Below are 14364 nucleotides of genomic sequence, written 5' to 3'. Positions count from 1 at the left end.
TTTCTGCCTCGGCTTTATGACGATGCTAATATTCTTCTTCGTATAACACCAACTCTGGTCGGCTTTATGATGACGCCACTCTTTTTTATTCATATACCACCAACTTTGCCTCAGATTTATGACGACCCTACTCTTTTTCTTCATATATTACCAACTCTGAGTCGGTTTTATGACGACACTACTCTTTTTCTTGATATATCACTGAGTTGGTTTGGTGATCATACTAATTCACATCTCTGGACAGGTACATTTTTATTAATTTTAACTCAAATTTCTGCAAAAATAAAAAAATATGAACACACATATATTTTCACTAGTATTATATATATATATATATATATATATATATATATATAATATGTCGAAATTCAGTTATATTTTAACATTCGGTACTTTTTTAGATGTGTATATTAGTGAGCAGGCCAAAGTTAAAACAAAGTTAAAACGTTATTTTAGGAATTTTAGAAAAAATTGGGAGTTGTTGAAGAAATTATTGGAGGTGCTGATAGAAACGGCTAAAAATAATTAGGCCACTTTTACAAAAGACCAATATACTTCTTGAATCTCGGGGAAAGGAGCTAAACGCAGTAACTATGAACGAATGAGGTATCTTCTTGCATTCTTCGTTACATTACAAATTTAGTTCAGAGTTCTTACAAATAAGAAGTAGCAGAAAAACAATGCTGAAGATGAACTATCGGGTGTCACAAATATAAGCAGTAATTGAACATGAAACAACATTACAATATATTATATCATAAAATACAACCAAATCATAACAAGTTTCTGGAAATAAGATTTTTCAATTTATTTCTTGTTAGAGGAAGAGGTGATATTTAGAAGAGAGAACTCAAATTTCCTTGATTGAAAATGCCAAGTACAACGAGGTATTTATAGGAGTTAATGGAGAGATCTAGACTCATTTCTAGGAGCTTCTCTAATTAATGCTCCACTATGGAATTTTCTACATCCTTCATTAATTAGGACATTCTAGAATTTCTAGACCTTACTTAGGAAAACTAAGAGACTTCTAGATAATTCTTTATTTCAAATTACAATTAACATTTCTCCCCCTTAATTTGAAATCTTCTTTTGCACACCAATATTTGCTCTTAGCCTTTGAAAATCTTCAAACTTTAACGGCTTCGTGAAGATATCTGCAACTTGATCTTGAGTCTTGACATACTTGAGCTCCACCTCTTTTCTAGAAATACATTCTCTTATGAAATGATACCTTGTGTCTATATGCTTGCTTCGATCATGAAACACTGGATTCTTTGCTAGTGCTTGCGCAGACTTGTTATCTACGCATATCTCCGTAGCTTCCACTTGTGGTAAATGAAGTTCTTTCAATAATCTCCTTAGCCAAATCGCATGACAAGTACATGAAGTTGCTGCCACATATTCTGACTCACATGTTGAAAGTGTGACAATGGGTTGTTTCTTTGAACTCCATGAGAAAGCACATCCTCCCATGAAGAATATAAAGCCACTAGTGCTCTTTCTATCATCGATATCTCCGGCATAATCACTATCACAAAATCCATGGAGTTTGAAATCATTAGAAAATGAATAAAATAACCCATAGTCAAGAGTACCTTTTAGATAACGGATTATCCTCTTAGCAACTTTCATATGAGTAGAAGTGGGAGTCTCCATGAATCAACTCACTACTCCAACCGCATACAAAATATCGGGCCTTGTACATGTTAAGTATCTCAAACTTCCCACGAGGCTTTTGAATAGAGTGGGATTCTCCTTTTCTCCATCTTCAAACTTGGATAGCTTCATCCCACTTTCCATGGGTGTATTCACTGGATTGCAATCAAACATTTTAAATTTCTTCAAGACCTCCTTTGCATAGCATTCTTGAGAAATGAAGATACCTTCCTCCAATTGCTTAACCTCTAGGCCCAAATAGTATGACATGAGCCCTAGGTCTGTCATCTCAAACTCATATGACATCACCTTCTTGAATTCTTCAAACAAGCTTGGATTGCTACCAGTGAATATGAGATCATCCACATAGAGACAAACAATCAAAATATCTTCATTATCAAAAGTTTTGATATAGAGAGCATACTCGTTAAGACATCGAACAAAGCCATTATCTTGGAAGTACTTGTCAATGCGACTGTTCCATGCCCTTGGTGCTTGCTTTAATCCATACAAAGATCTCTTCAATTTTAGAACCTTATCTTCATGTCCTTCAACCACAAAGCCTGAAGGTTGCTCAATATAGACTTCTTCTTCTAGATAACCATTCAGGAACGTAGACTTCACATCAAGTTGATAAATCTTCCATTTCATTTGGGCCGCCAAAGAAATCAACAAACGGATCGTATCCATGCGAGCGACGGGTGCATAAACTTCATCATAGTCTACTCCATGCTTTTGCTTGTAGCCTTTTACAACTAGTCGTGCTTTGTATCTTTCCACCTCTCCACTAGCATTCTTCTTAGTCTTGTACACCCATTTCACTCCAATTGCTTCATGACCTTTGGGAATAGTTGTTAATTCCCAAGTGTCATTTTTCTCGATTGACTTGATCTCCTCTTCCATGGCATGTCTCCACCTTTTATCTTTCACGGCTTCCTCAAAATTCAATGGCTCACAATCTATTTGAAGGCAATATAATTCTTCAAGATTACACGTGACTTCATCAGACCTCTCATAGATGTCACGTATGTCTCTTGTCTTCCTTGGCCTTTCGCTTGTACTTTCTTCTTCTGCATGAGATGTAACAGATGGAGGGGGCGAATGAGGAGGAGTGACATCTTGAATTGCAATTTCTTGATCTTCTTCCTCTTCTTCAAGATATGGAAGAAAATCGTACGTCTTCTCTTCTTGAGCCTCCCAATTCCACACAGCTTCTTCATCAAATTCAACGTCACGACTTACTACCACTTTGCCATTGCTTGGATTGTATAATTTGTAGCCTTTAGATTGAGCATCATAGCCAACAAAGACATATTTGGCACTTCGATCATCGAGCTTCGATCTTTCTTGTTTCGGTACATGGGTGTAAGCTATACTCCCAAAGACACGCAAATGATTAACACTAGGCTTCTTTCCACTCCACGCTTCTTGAGGTGTTTGATCTTTTAGATTGGACGTTGGGGAGCGGTTAGATAAATAGACCGCACAAGAAACAACTTCAGCCCAAAACTCCTTGGGCATATTTCTAGCTTTCAGCATGCTTCTAGCCATGTTGAGAATGGTTATGTTCTTCCTCTCTCGACTACTCCATTTTGCTGTGGCGATCTAGGAACAGTCAATGGACGACGAATTCCATGAGTTGCACAAAATTCATTGAACTCCCTTGAAGTGAATTCTCCTCCACGATCAGATCTCAAAGCTTTGATTTCAAAGCCACTTTCTTTTTCAACAAGAGCTTTGAAATTCTTGAAAGAAGAAAATACTTCTGACTTTTGTCTGAGAAAATACACCCACGTTTTTCTACTGAAATCATCAATGAAGAATAAGAAATATTTATTCTTACTGAATGATGGTGGATCGATTGGACCACACACATCGACATGTACAAGTTGAAGAGGCTTGGTAGCTCTTGAAGCAGCTACTTTTGGAAAGCTTTTCCTCGCATGCTTTCCAAGAAGACACGCTTCACACAATTGGTTAGGACTGTTGATTGCAGGCATCCCTTTCACCATCTCCTTTTCTCCCAAACTTTTAAGAGCTGCAAAGTTTAGGTGTCCAAACCTCATGTGCCAACACCATGCTTTATCTTGCACGCTTACCTTCAAACACTTTGCTTCAATGGTTTTTAGATTCAAGATAAACATTCTATTTCTTGACATAAGCACCTTAGCAATCAAATTTTCATTTTGATCTTTAAGCCACAAACATTTATCTTTCATAAGGATCTCATATCCTTTTTCAAGAAATTGGCCTAAACTCAAAATATTGCTTTTTAATTTAGGCACATAATAAACATCATTGATCATCTTATGACTGCCATCTTTGGATGAGATTAGGATTGTACCTTTTCCTTCAATTCTAACTTTGGACGAGTCTCCAAAGGACACATTTCCACTCACATTCTCATTAAGCTCCACAAACTTCTCCTTGTACCCACACATGTGGTTGCTGGCACCATTGTCCAAGTACCACGAACAATTGACATCTTTATCTTCACCTTTTAGGGTTAGCAACAAGGTTGACTCTTCTTCTTCATTAATAAGATTAGCTTTTTCCTCCATTTCATTAAGACGACATTCCCAAGAGAAATGACCAAGCTTATGACAATTGTAACATTCAACTTTAGATTTGTCATACCTTCTTTCGTTTTGAGAATAGCCACGGCCTCTTCCTCTTGCTCTTCCACGGGCTCTTGATGATGAGAAACTCCTTTCTTCATTGTTTGAAGCATTGTTACCATTTCTTCTTCCTCCATATGCATGAACATGTTCTCTTTCTCCACGACCATGACCTCTTCCTCGTCCACGTCCTCGTTGACTCCTAAATCCTCCATTATTCTTCAAAGAAGCTTGAGCTTTAAGGGCTTGCTCCAATGGCTCTTCTTGTCTCCTCTTCATTCTTTCTTCATGAGCTTGTAGAGAACCTTCCAACTCTTCAAGACTCATGGAGTCAAGATCTTTAGATTCCTCAATCACACATACCACATAATCGAACTTTGGAGTCAAGGAACGAAGGATCTTTTCCATCACACGAACATCTTCTATTTTATCTCCATATCTCTTCAATTGATTGACAATTGCCTTTACTCTTGAGCAATAATCCGATATTGATTCGGATTCTTTCATCTTCAAAGCTTCAAAATCACTCCTTAGTGATTGAAGCCTTATCTTCTTCACTTTATCGACGCCTTGGAGGGATTTTTCCAAGATCTCCCAAGCTTCCTTCGACGTAGTAGCATAGGCAACTTTCTCGAACATATGGTCATCCAAACATTGATGGATGAGAGTAAGGGCTTGTTGATCCTTCTTCCTTGTCTTCAACAAATTCTCCATCTCTTCTTGAGATAAGCTTTCTTCATCTTGAGGCTCTTCATAGCCTCTTTGTACAATATCCCACGCACCTTGAAAGCCTAATAACGCTTTCATGCGAAGACACCATTTTTCATAATTCTCATTTGTAAGACGAGGAAATTGGAAGGTAGTATACCCATTGCTTGCCATCTCTCAACTCTCTCTCTCTCTTTTTCTTTTCTCTCAACACTCCTTTTTTCTCTCTCTCAACTCTCTAGATCAAACCTAGCTCTTGATACCACTTTGTTAGAGGAAGAGGTGATATTTAGAAGAGAGAACTCAAATTTCCTTGATTGAAAATGCCAAGTACAACGAGGTATTTATAGGAGCTAATGGAGAGATCTAGACTCATTTCTAGGAGCTTCTCTAATTAATGCTCCACTATGGAATTTTCTACATCCTTCATTAATTAGGACATTCTAGAATTTCTAGACCTTACTTAGGAAAACTAAGAGACTTCTAGATAATTCTTTATTTCAAATTACAATAACATTTCTTTCATACAAAATATTGTAAACGACAAAACTAAATAAATATTTTGCCTTTGTGCAACCCAACATTGATTTCCTCCCTAATCCGAAGCGTGTAGAGCATCTGCAACACCTGCATTCTTTTTTTAAACAAAAATTAATTCGGTGCATTACAAGAAAAAGACATAATATATTTAAATATATATGTAGGAGTTTTGAAGTTGCAGGATTTTGGAATCACCATCTCAGCTAATAACATGAACTCTTTCGTTTTTGTTACTCAGAAATCCTTTAACGACAAATTCTTCTACGTATTTAGTATCTAACTCTTTCATACTTTAGGGTTAATTTCGTTATCTGATTATATGCTTAAAGACTAAGGTTTTCTGTTAACATGTTTTCCAATGGTACTAATCAAGTTTCTCAATTTTTTGTGAATTTGAGAGAGAACCGAAAACTGTTTAGAAAAATTATAGTAATCATTGCATTTGAGTAGAATTTAGTAACTATGGTATAAGAGAAGTGTGGACCATAGAAAAAGGTTCTCAAAGATCCTGAAACGAATATATGAACTAAAAAAGATCGCTCATAAAGTACATATTGGTGCATAAAAAACAAGTGTAAGCAAAAGAAGTAGTGATTTGAGAATTATATCTCGCTTTACCAATTCTAAGAGATTTTTTTTTTTCAAGAATTTAATTCAGTCATTAATAATAAAAATAAGGAATATAATGGAAGCTGCAACATACCTTCTACTTTGTTGCATTCCCTATAACCATTCAAATATATAATTTATGAGTCTGTTCACAAATCTCATGTAATCCTTTCTCCAAGGATGCCAAAATAGTATTGGCCCTAATAAGCCCCAAAATCCAGTAAAGAATCCTATTCCCATGCTCATGTATAATGCCTCGTAAAAGACACTGTCTTCATCACCATTGATTGCTTCAACTTCTGGGAACTTTACTGTCCTTTGATCTCCATCTCCAGGACAACTTTTGTTCAGTTGAAAACCACAAAGATCTCCGTTTCCTTCAAAACTATAGCCTTCAAAGGTTTCAAAATGTCTTCCTCGTGGGATTCTTCCTGAAAGAGAGTTGTGTGATAAATCTAACTTACCTAGATCATCAATTTTAGAAAGAGAAAAAGGAATTCCTCCACTGATATGATTTCTTGATAAGTCATGGGACTCCAGTGAACTTAAATTTCCCATCTCTGAAGGAATTTCTCCGCTTAGATAATTTCGAGATAAATTTAGAGAAACTAGCCCAGCCAAATATCCAATCTCTTTTGGTATTTCACCTGTTAAATTATTACTTGAAAGGTCAATGCTCTTAAGTTGTAACTCTGGATCCAAAAACCACAGTTCCACACCTTTCCACATACATGTTATTTTAAGTATATAATTATCATAATTGGATGCAAAAGAATGATAAGGTTCATGGTAAGTAAGATTGATAGACCAATATATCTGATTTAGAATTGCACCTCTGTTGATGATCTTTTCAGACATTGCTGTCAAATTCTTTAAGCATGTTGGAATACCTCTCGATAAGTAATTCCTTGAAAGATCCAACGAATGAATATGCTTCAAATAACAGAGATTAACTGGAAGGTGTCCACTGAAGTGATTCCCTCGCATGTTCAAGATTATCAATTGCTGCATACTTTCTCCAATCCATGGTGGTATCGGACCAGACAGCATATTTTCACTCACATCCACCATAATTAAATTGCCGCAGTTCTTCAAAGAGGAAGGTAATTCACCCATTAAGTTATTGTTTCGTAAAACCAAAACTTCCAATTTCACAAGGCTGCCCATGGACACAGGAATGTTTCCTGACAATTTATTGTTGCTTAAATCAAGAAACAATAACCGATCAACATATTTCGAACAGTTTGGCAGCTTTCCCTTCATCTGATTGTTTGATAAATCTAAAGAGGCCAAATTTGCATATGGGATTTGATCACATAAGAATGAAAACAAATTTGAAAATTTATTTTTGGAAAGCTTGAGCTTTGAAGCTTGCACTAAAAAGGGTGGAATTTTGCCTTCAAATTGGTTTGAGTGCAGAAATATCAACGGTTTGTGAAGAAACTTCAACGATATACTGGTAATTGCACCACTGAGATTATTGTTAGACATATCTAACCTTCCCATATTTTGCAAGTTGTTCCAAAACCAGTCTGGTACGGAATCATTAAGCTTGTTATTAGAAATATCAAGCAGCCTTAAGGAACTTTGAGTCTGAAGCCAACTTGGAAATGTCGGGCCCAAATTACAAGAGCCTAATGCCAACGATATTAATTGGAAAGGAGGAACCCAAGTAGGACCAATTTTTAGTGACAATGAGTTATTTTGTAACTCCAAGAATATTAATTTGGAAAAATTAGAAAGATGCGATTCAGTAACATCACCCTCTAAATCATTTGCAGCCAAATTAAGTTCAATCAATTCAGATAACAATTCAAAGCTTATAGGTAGAATGCCGGTAATCTGGTTATCAGATAACGACAAACTCCGAAACACTTGTTTGTTGCACCATGAAGAGTTTTGAAAGAAGCGTGAAATGTTTCCACTCAACTTGTTATTTAAGAGGTCCAAACTCTGCAATTTGCACATGTTCCCAAAGAAAGATGGAATCTCGCCTTGCAGTTTGTTACCAGAGAGGCCAAGAACTTCAAGAGAGTTCATTACTTTCCCAAATCCATCTGGAATGGGACCTTCCAACATGTTATGATAAATTTCAAGCGTACGAAGATTGGTAGTGGAGTTGAAGAGCCAGTAAAATATGGTTGATGATTTCAACATATTGTGGGAAAGATCAAGGGAGACGAGAGAAGATGAAGAATTCGTAATTGACATAGTTGACAGGAGAAAACTATCGTCCCTAAGACTACAATTTGACAGATAAAGATTTTGGAGTTTTGAGGTGAAGTTGAAATTACCTTGAAAGACCAATGATGTCATATTATTATCAGAGAGGTCAAGAATCACAAGAGAAGGAAAACTTGAGTAGAAAGGAGATGACAAAACAATGCTATTATGAGAAAGATAAAGCTCTTGAATATTAAGACTAAAGTTTGACAATAATTGAAATGTTGAGGATGTCAACATATTATAAGAAAGATCAAGGATGGTAAGAGAAGTGGAGAAGTTGGGGCGTGAATGAAACAGATATTGAATTTGGGCATCTGAAAGAGAACAATCAACTAGCCCCAACTCTCTTAAATTTGGAAAAATAATGGTTTGCAACCAGTCAAGATTATGTAAAGAATACAAGGCAAGATTTGTTAAGGAATGGAGATTAGAGAACCATTGTGCATCCTTAGGTTTGACATCAAAATTGCCAGGAAGTCTAAGAGTGTGCAAGAAAGGAAGATTCCCAACCTGGAAAGGGAGTGCTCCAGATAATGAATTATGACTAAGATCAAGATGCCTCAACTGTGACAGATTCGCAAGTTGATAAGGGAGTTCCCCGTGGAGAAAATTGTGACTGAGATCGAGATACCTTAAGCGTGTAAGGTTTCCAAGTTGATAAGGGATTTTCCCACATAGAAAAGCGTTATTACCAAGATCCAGAGTCCGTAAATGTGTAAGGCTTCCAATTTGGATAGGAATGCTGCCACTAAAAGCACAGTGGAAGAGACAGAGATATCTTAAGTTTGTAAGTGCGCCAATGAGTTGTGGGATGTGACTCCCTACGAAACCATTGTTGCTGAGATCCAAATGTTGAATATTTTGCAAGGGAAACAATGAAGTGATATTCGCTGTACCTCTCAAATATTGTGTATCAGAAGCAGGGAGACGAAGGATGGTTACATGACCTGTTTGATGATCGCATTGAATGCCTCTCCATTTGCAACAATCTCGACTGTTGTCTTCATCGCTCCATGTGGACAGCACGCCGTAGTCATCTATGAGGCCATGTTTGAAGTTGAGGAGTGCCTGTCTCTCCCTCTTAATGCACTTTATTTTTGTGTTATTGTTGAACCCGAGAATGGGTCCTGCATCATGCAGCAATAGCAGAAGTGCATAAATCAGTTTCAGATAATAACTAAGCATTATGCACCGGCTGATATGAAATAACTAAGACTGAAACACAGGTGTTGAACTATTCATAGCAAAACTAAGCAATAGGATTTACAGTGTGGATCATTTCTAACATTCTTATAAAGTATACAACCAATCAGCTGCTTTCTTTTTTATATTATCAAGAGCATTTTTGAAATATAAAAAAATAGCAAACCTAGTCTTTCTAGTCTTTTTAATTACATTATAAAAAAAGGTCACTAGTTGACATGTGTGGTTCACCTTAGAGTACGTTTTGAAAACGTCACTTTCTAAGAAATGTTTGATTACAAAAAGTTATGAATTTTGGCACCTCCAACATCTGAATTAAGAGAATATGGTGTGAGAGAAAGGACAGTGGTATGCTTAATCTATTTGAAGTGATACTTACTGTAAAATAACAAAAAACTACACAAACAGTAACAGATATTGAATATTTATAAAAGAATTAGTTTTTATTAAAATTATAAATGTAGAGGAAAGTGATAAGATATGTCGATGGACCATTTTGTACTTTTTTTAATGTTGTTTACTACCTCCATTTTTGTACCTCTTTAAAATAAAGGTTTTTTCAACTATACTGATATTTCACTAAAGCTTCGAATATCAAAGTTTAATTTGTCTTCACATTAAAATTTCTGCGAAGACTTAAAATTTCAAAGTCTGTGAATTGTTTCACTGACCAAATGACCAAATTTGATGTGATGACACTTCTAATTTTCTAACCCATTAAAAGGGTTAGAAACATATTTTAAGGGAAATAAACAGAACTACATTTCTTCAATAACTAAAAAATGTTAATTCTTTTATATATATATATATATATATATATATATATATATATGAATTATATATTAGGCTATTATAAAAATATATTAACTATAACAACTTATTCACAGAAATTTCTTATAGAATTCGTCATTTCTATATGTAAAAGTCATATTTTAAAAAAAAAATCTTTAAGAAAAATTATACAGAGACTGCAAACATCAAAGTCTGGTCCCATGTTTTATTTTTTAAATTTGATGTGATTTATCTTGACTTTCTAACCCACAAGAAAAGTTAGAAAATGTATAAGAAAACAATCTTGTTTATACTAAATCAAAATATATTTTGTTATTATTAAAAGTGCTGATATTCTTGGTAAATTATAATACAAAGTAAAATATATAATTTAACATCAAATGGCTTTTGTAATATATTAAATTCAAATTAGATAACTCTATCAATATCTCATTTTACAATATAACTATTATTTATCTTATAATTATGAACATAATTAATAGAACATTAACATTAATAATATTTTTTTTGTATTAGGTGAAATTTTTAGATCACACAATATTATTAAGGCCAACTAAATTCAATTTCTCGCCAATATTTATCACAACAAGACAAGTAACCTCTAGACACTGAACTTGTGGTCTCTAAGTTTAAAAAACTAATTAATAAAATAATTTGAGATTAAATTAGAATCTAAATTATTTAAAGTTGCTTCACTTTATAAATTAAGAAGTTAATTAGGATACTAAGCATATTTGACTGCTCCTGCATAAGGTGGAAACGCCTCCATTAGAGTAGGTGAGGATAGTGAGGATAGTGTCTTATCTTGGAAAGGAATAATGTTGTTCAACATCATCCATTCATCCATGTGGTCACGTAAATGAGATGGGACGAATGTACTGGACACTCCATAATGTTATAATTCAATTTAGACTTAAGCCTGTTTTTATAGTGCTCAAATTTTGAAAAAAAAAAATCATTCATGTTACAAATTTTGATAAATTTTTCCTAAACTTAATAAATAAATATATGTTAAATTTTTTAACGTGTAAAATATATTTTTCGATATATATTCAAACAAGCATGTGTCAAATAGTATAAACAAATCAAATATTAACATAAAACGAGTTTGATACGAGTATGATATGTTAAGAATATTTAATATAATTAAAATAAAAAGACTATATCCAATTATTTTTAACGTTTGAGAATTAAAATTACAAACAAAAATAAATTCTAATTTCACATAAAAATTTACGAATTAATATTTAACCCTTGAATTTAAGAAGGTAATACAGACTCGTGAGGTCGTTGATGTTATTAAAAAATGTGACTTCTATGAACAAAAAACGATTCAGAATCCTATGTATACTATCTTATACTAGGTTAGTTAGATCAACTCAGAGAAGAAAGATACACTAAACAATCGGAGAGAGAAAAACAGGGCAGTTTTATATTATCATTGCCTTAAAGAACAACATAAGTTACAAATATATTACAGAAAGAAAAAACAACCAAATCTTAGTAAGTCCCTCTCTAAACAAGAAATTGCAATTCATTACTTAAATATATAACATTATAAACTCCAAAACTGAATAAATATCTTGCACTAGTAGCCATCAACATTTCTTTCATCTCCGACCAGAAAGGTGTAGCACTTTGGCAACAATCTATAATATGTTTTTTTTTTTTTCGAAAAGTTAATGAGGTAGATTACAAGATAAAAAGATAATTATGGTTGTCTATAAATCAGGTTGAAGGTAAAACATATGAATATACCTTTGCCCCATTCACTAAAATCGTTGGATTATCTAGTCTGTCAATCTGTTGAGGAACCTCACGTAAGAATTTCTCCATGGATGCCAAAGTAGAATTGACCCTAATAAGCCCTAAAATCCAATGAATGAAGTATCCTATGCCCATGATCATATATGTGCAATGTCCCATAAAAAACATAATCTTCATCGGTGTTCACTGTTCCATGTTCTGCAGGCTTTATAGTTGTTTGGTTTCCATCTCCAAGACATGTTTTGTTAAGTTGTTCACCACAAAGACCAACATTCCCTTCAAAACTAGATACATCAAATGTTTCAAAATGTCGTCCTGATGGGATTCTTCCAGAAAGAGCGATGTATGACTCTAGCAACCGAAATCGCGATGGGACGACGAACCAAAACTTAAATTTAGAAGAAAAAGATATACTGGAGTCGCCACCATAGTTTATTCTGGAAAACTATGAAAAAACCAAAAAGAATAAAACAGGGTCTGCAAAAAACCAGATTTTGGGTCTAGGAGTCAGTTACGCGTGGGGAAGGTATTAGCATCCCAGAACGACCGTCTTAAGACGATACCTTTCATTAAATATGCAAAAGTTATGTGGTTTTTCAAAATATTTATTTTCCCCAAAAATAATAATAAATGAATTTACAAAAGAAACAAAAACATTTTTTTGGTTTTTTTGGCCCGACGAGGATTAATCCTCGCTCTTACGTATCTTCATGTGAATGGAGAATCAAGATTGTTACATAATTCTTTATGAAAAACTATTTTAGAAACTTTTTGATTTGATTTTTTTATAATTTTGAAATCTTTTTTTTATGTTTGTTTTTAAAAATTTGAATGATTTGAAAATAAGTCCCATGCAACGCGAGGGATCGGACAAACACGAAAAATTAAACAAAGAAAACATTTTTTTATTTTAGTTTTTATATATATATATATTTACATTTTATAAAGAAAAAAAGAGAATTTTGAAAATTGGTGTTAGACAAACACTAAAGAAATGAGGAAAACTATTTTTTGTTATGATTTTTAGAATAAGATAAAAAAAAAGCAGTCCAAAAGTAGGTGAAAAAAATGTATAATATTAAAACAAAATATGGTGAAAATTTGGGAATAAATAAATGAAAAAATTTGACACTGATATATCTTTTAAACTTTCTAGTTCCTCCTCTTCTTTATCAATCTCTTTTAGTCCCTACATTATAACTATCTTCTCTCTTCTCCTTATTTTTACTACTTCCTCCAATATGAATTTTGCTCTTCTCCCCCAAAAGAGATAGAGATAGAAAGGAGGTGTGACTGTGTAAGTGGTATTGAGAAAAAAGGAGGAAGTGTAGAGAATATTTTCTTCTTTTTTTCAGTCATGACAGAGTGCGTATTTATACTCACACCTTGCAATATCAATACAATCTCAGCCTTAATTGTAATGAACAATATAAGGAAGGAATTGGGGAATTGGTCATGATAGCAGCACATTATGGGATCACATCGTAGCAAATCAGAGCACAAAATCAACCAAGACCAGTAATATTGATTCTAACTGTTAACAAATTAGAACACAAAAATCAATCCCAATTAGTAATATTGATTCTAGTTATATGAAAAAATATTGTTTTTAATTATTAGAATCATATCACTAATTTCTCTATTAGAACAAAGGTAGAAGATGAATTGTTGGGCTTGTGAAAAGGAGTGTGATAACAAAATAGGTTTTTCCTTCTTTTTTCCTTTTTTTTTTCATCTCTTTTTGTTTCTTCTTTTTTTCTAAAATTAAAGTTTGAAAATCTTTGAAGAAAATTTTGTTTCACATTTTCTTTTATTTTCCATTAACTAAAAACTTTTTTTTTTATTTTTGAAAATAAATTTATTCATCCGGACGAGATTGAGAGTTAACAGTGACAAATCTAACTTGCCAAGAAAATCAATTTGAGAAAGTGAGAAAGGAATTCCAGTAATGATATGATTTCTTGATAAGTCAAAGGACTCTAGTAAACTTAAATTTCTGATCTCTGAAGGAATTTCTCCACACAAATTATTTCTGAAGTAAATATCCAATCTCTTTTGGTACATCACCCGTTAACTTATTACTTGAAAGATAAATGCTTTTAAGCTTTAAATCTAGATGGTTGAAACCCTTTCCACACCTTTCCACATTAAGCTTATCTCAAGGGAATAATCTCCAGAACCAAAACTGCCACAATAACCTATATAAGGGATACAGATCAAATATGTTGTGTTGATGCTCTTT

At 33.7% G+C, this 14364-nt stretch overlaps 1 protein-coding gene across 1 annotated transcript; it reads right to left on the bottom strand.

Moving 5' to 3' along the window:
- Positions 1–5161: 5161 nt before the first annotated feature.
- LOC146887194 (receptor-like protein EIX1) lies at positions 5162–9564 on the bottom strand. Its single transcript, XM_085672269.1, has one exon. It carries the CDS (start codon positions 9543–9545, stop codon positions 6249–6251), a length of 3297 nt encoding a protein of 1098 aa, XP_085528395.1. The 5' UTR covers positions 9546–9564; the 3' UTR covers positions 5162–6248.
- Positions 9565–14364: the final 4800 nt, after the last annotated feature.

The sequence above is a fragment of the Vigna unguiculata genome, chromosome 4 (assembly GCF_037176805.1).
Source record: "Vigna unguiculata cultivar grain cowpea cultivar isolate G323 ecotype 2 chromosome 4, ASM3717680v1, whole genome shotgun sequence".
Lineage (NCBI taxonomy): Eukaryota > Viridiplantae > Streptophyta > Magnoliopsida > Fabales > Fabaceae > Vigna > Vigna unguiculata.
The sequence above is the reverse complement of the archived record's forward strand: the minus strand, read 5'-3'. Positions and strand labels throughout refer to the sequence as shown.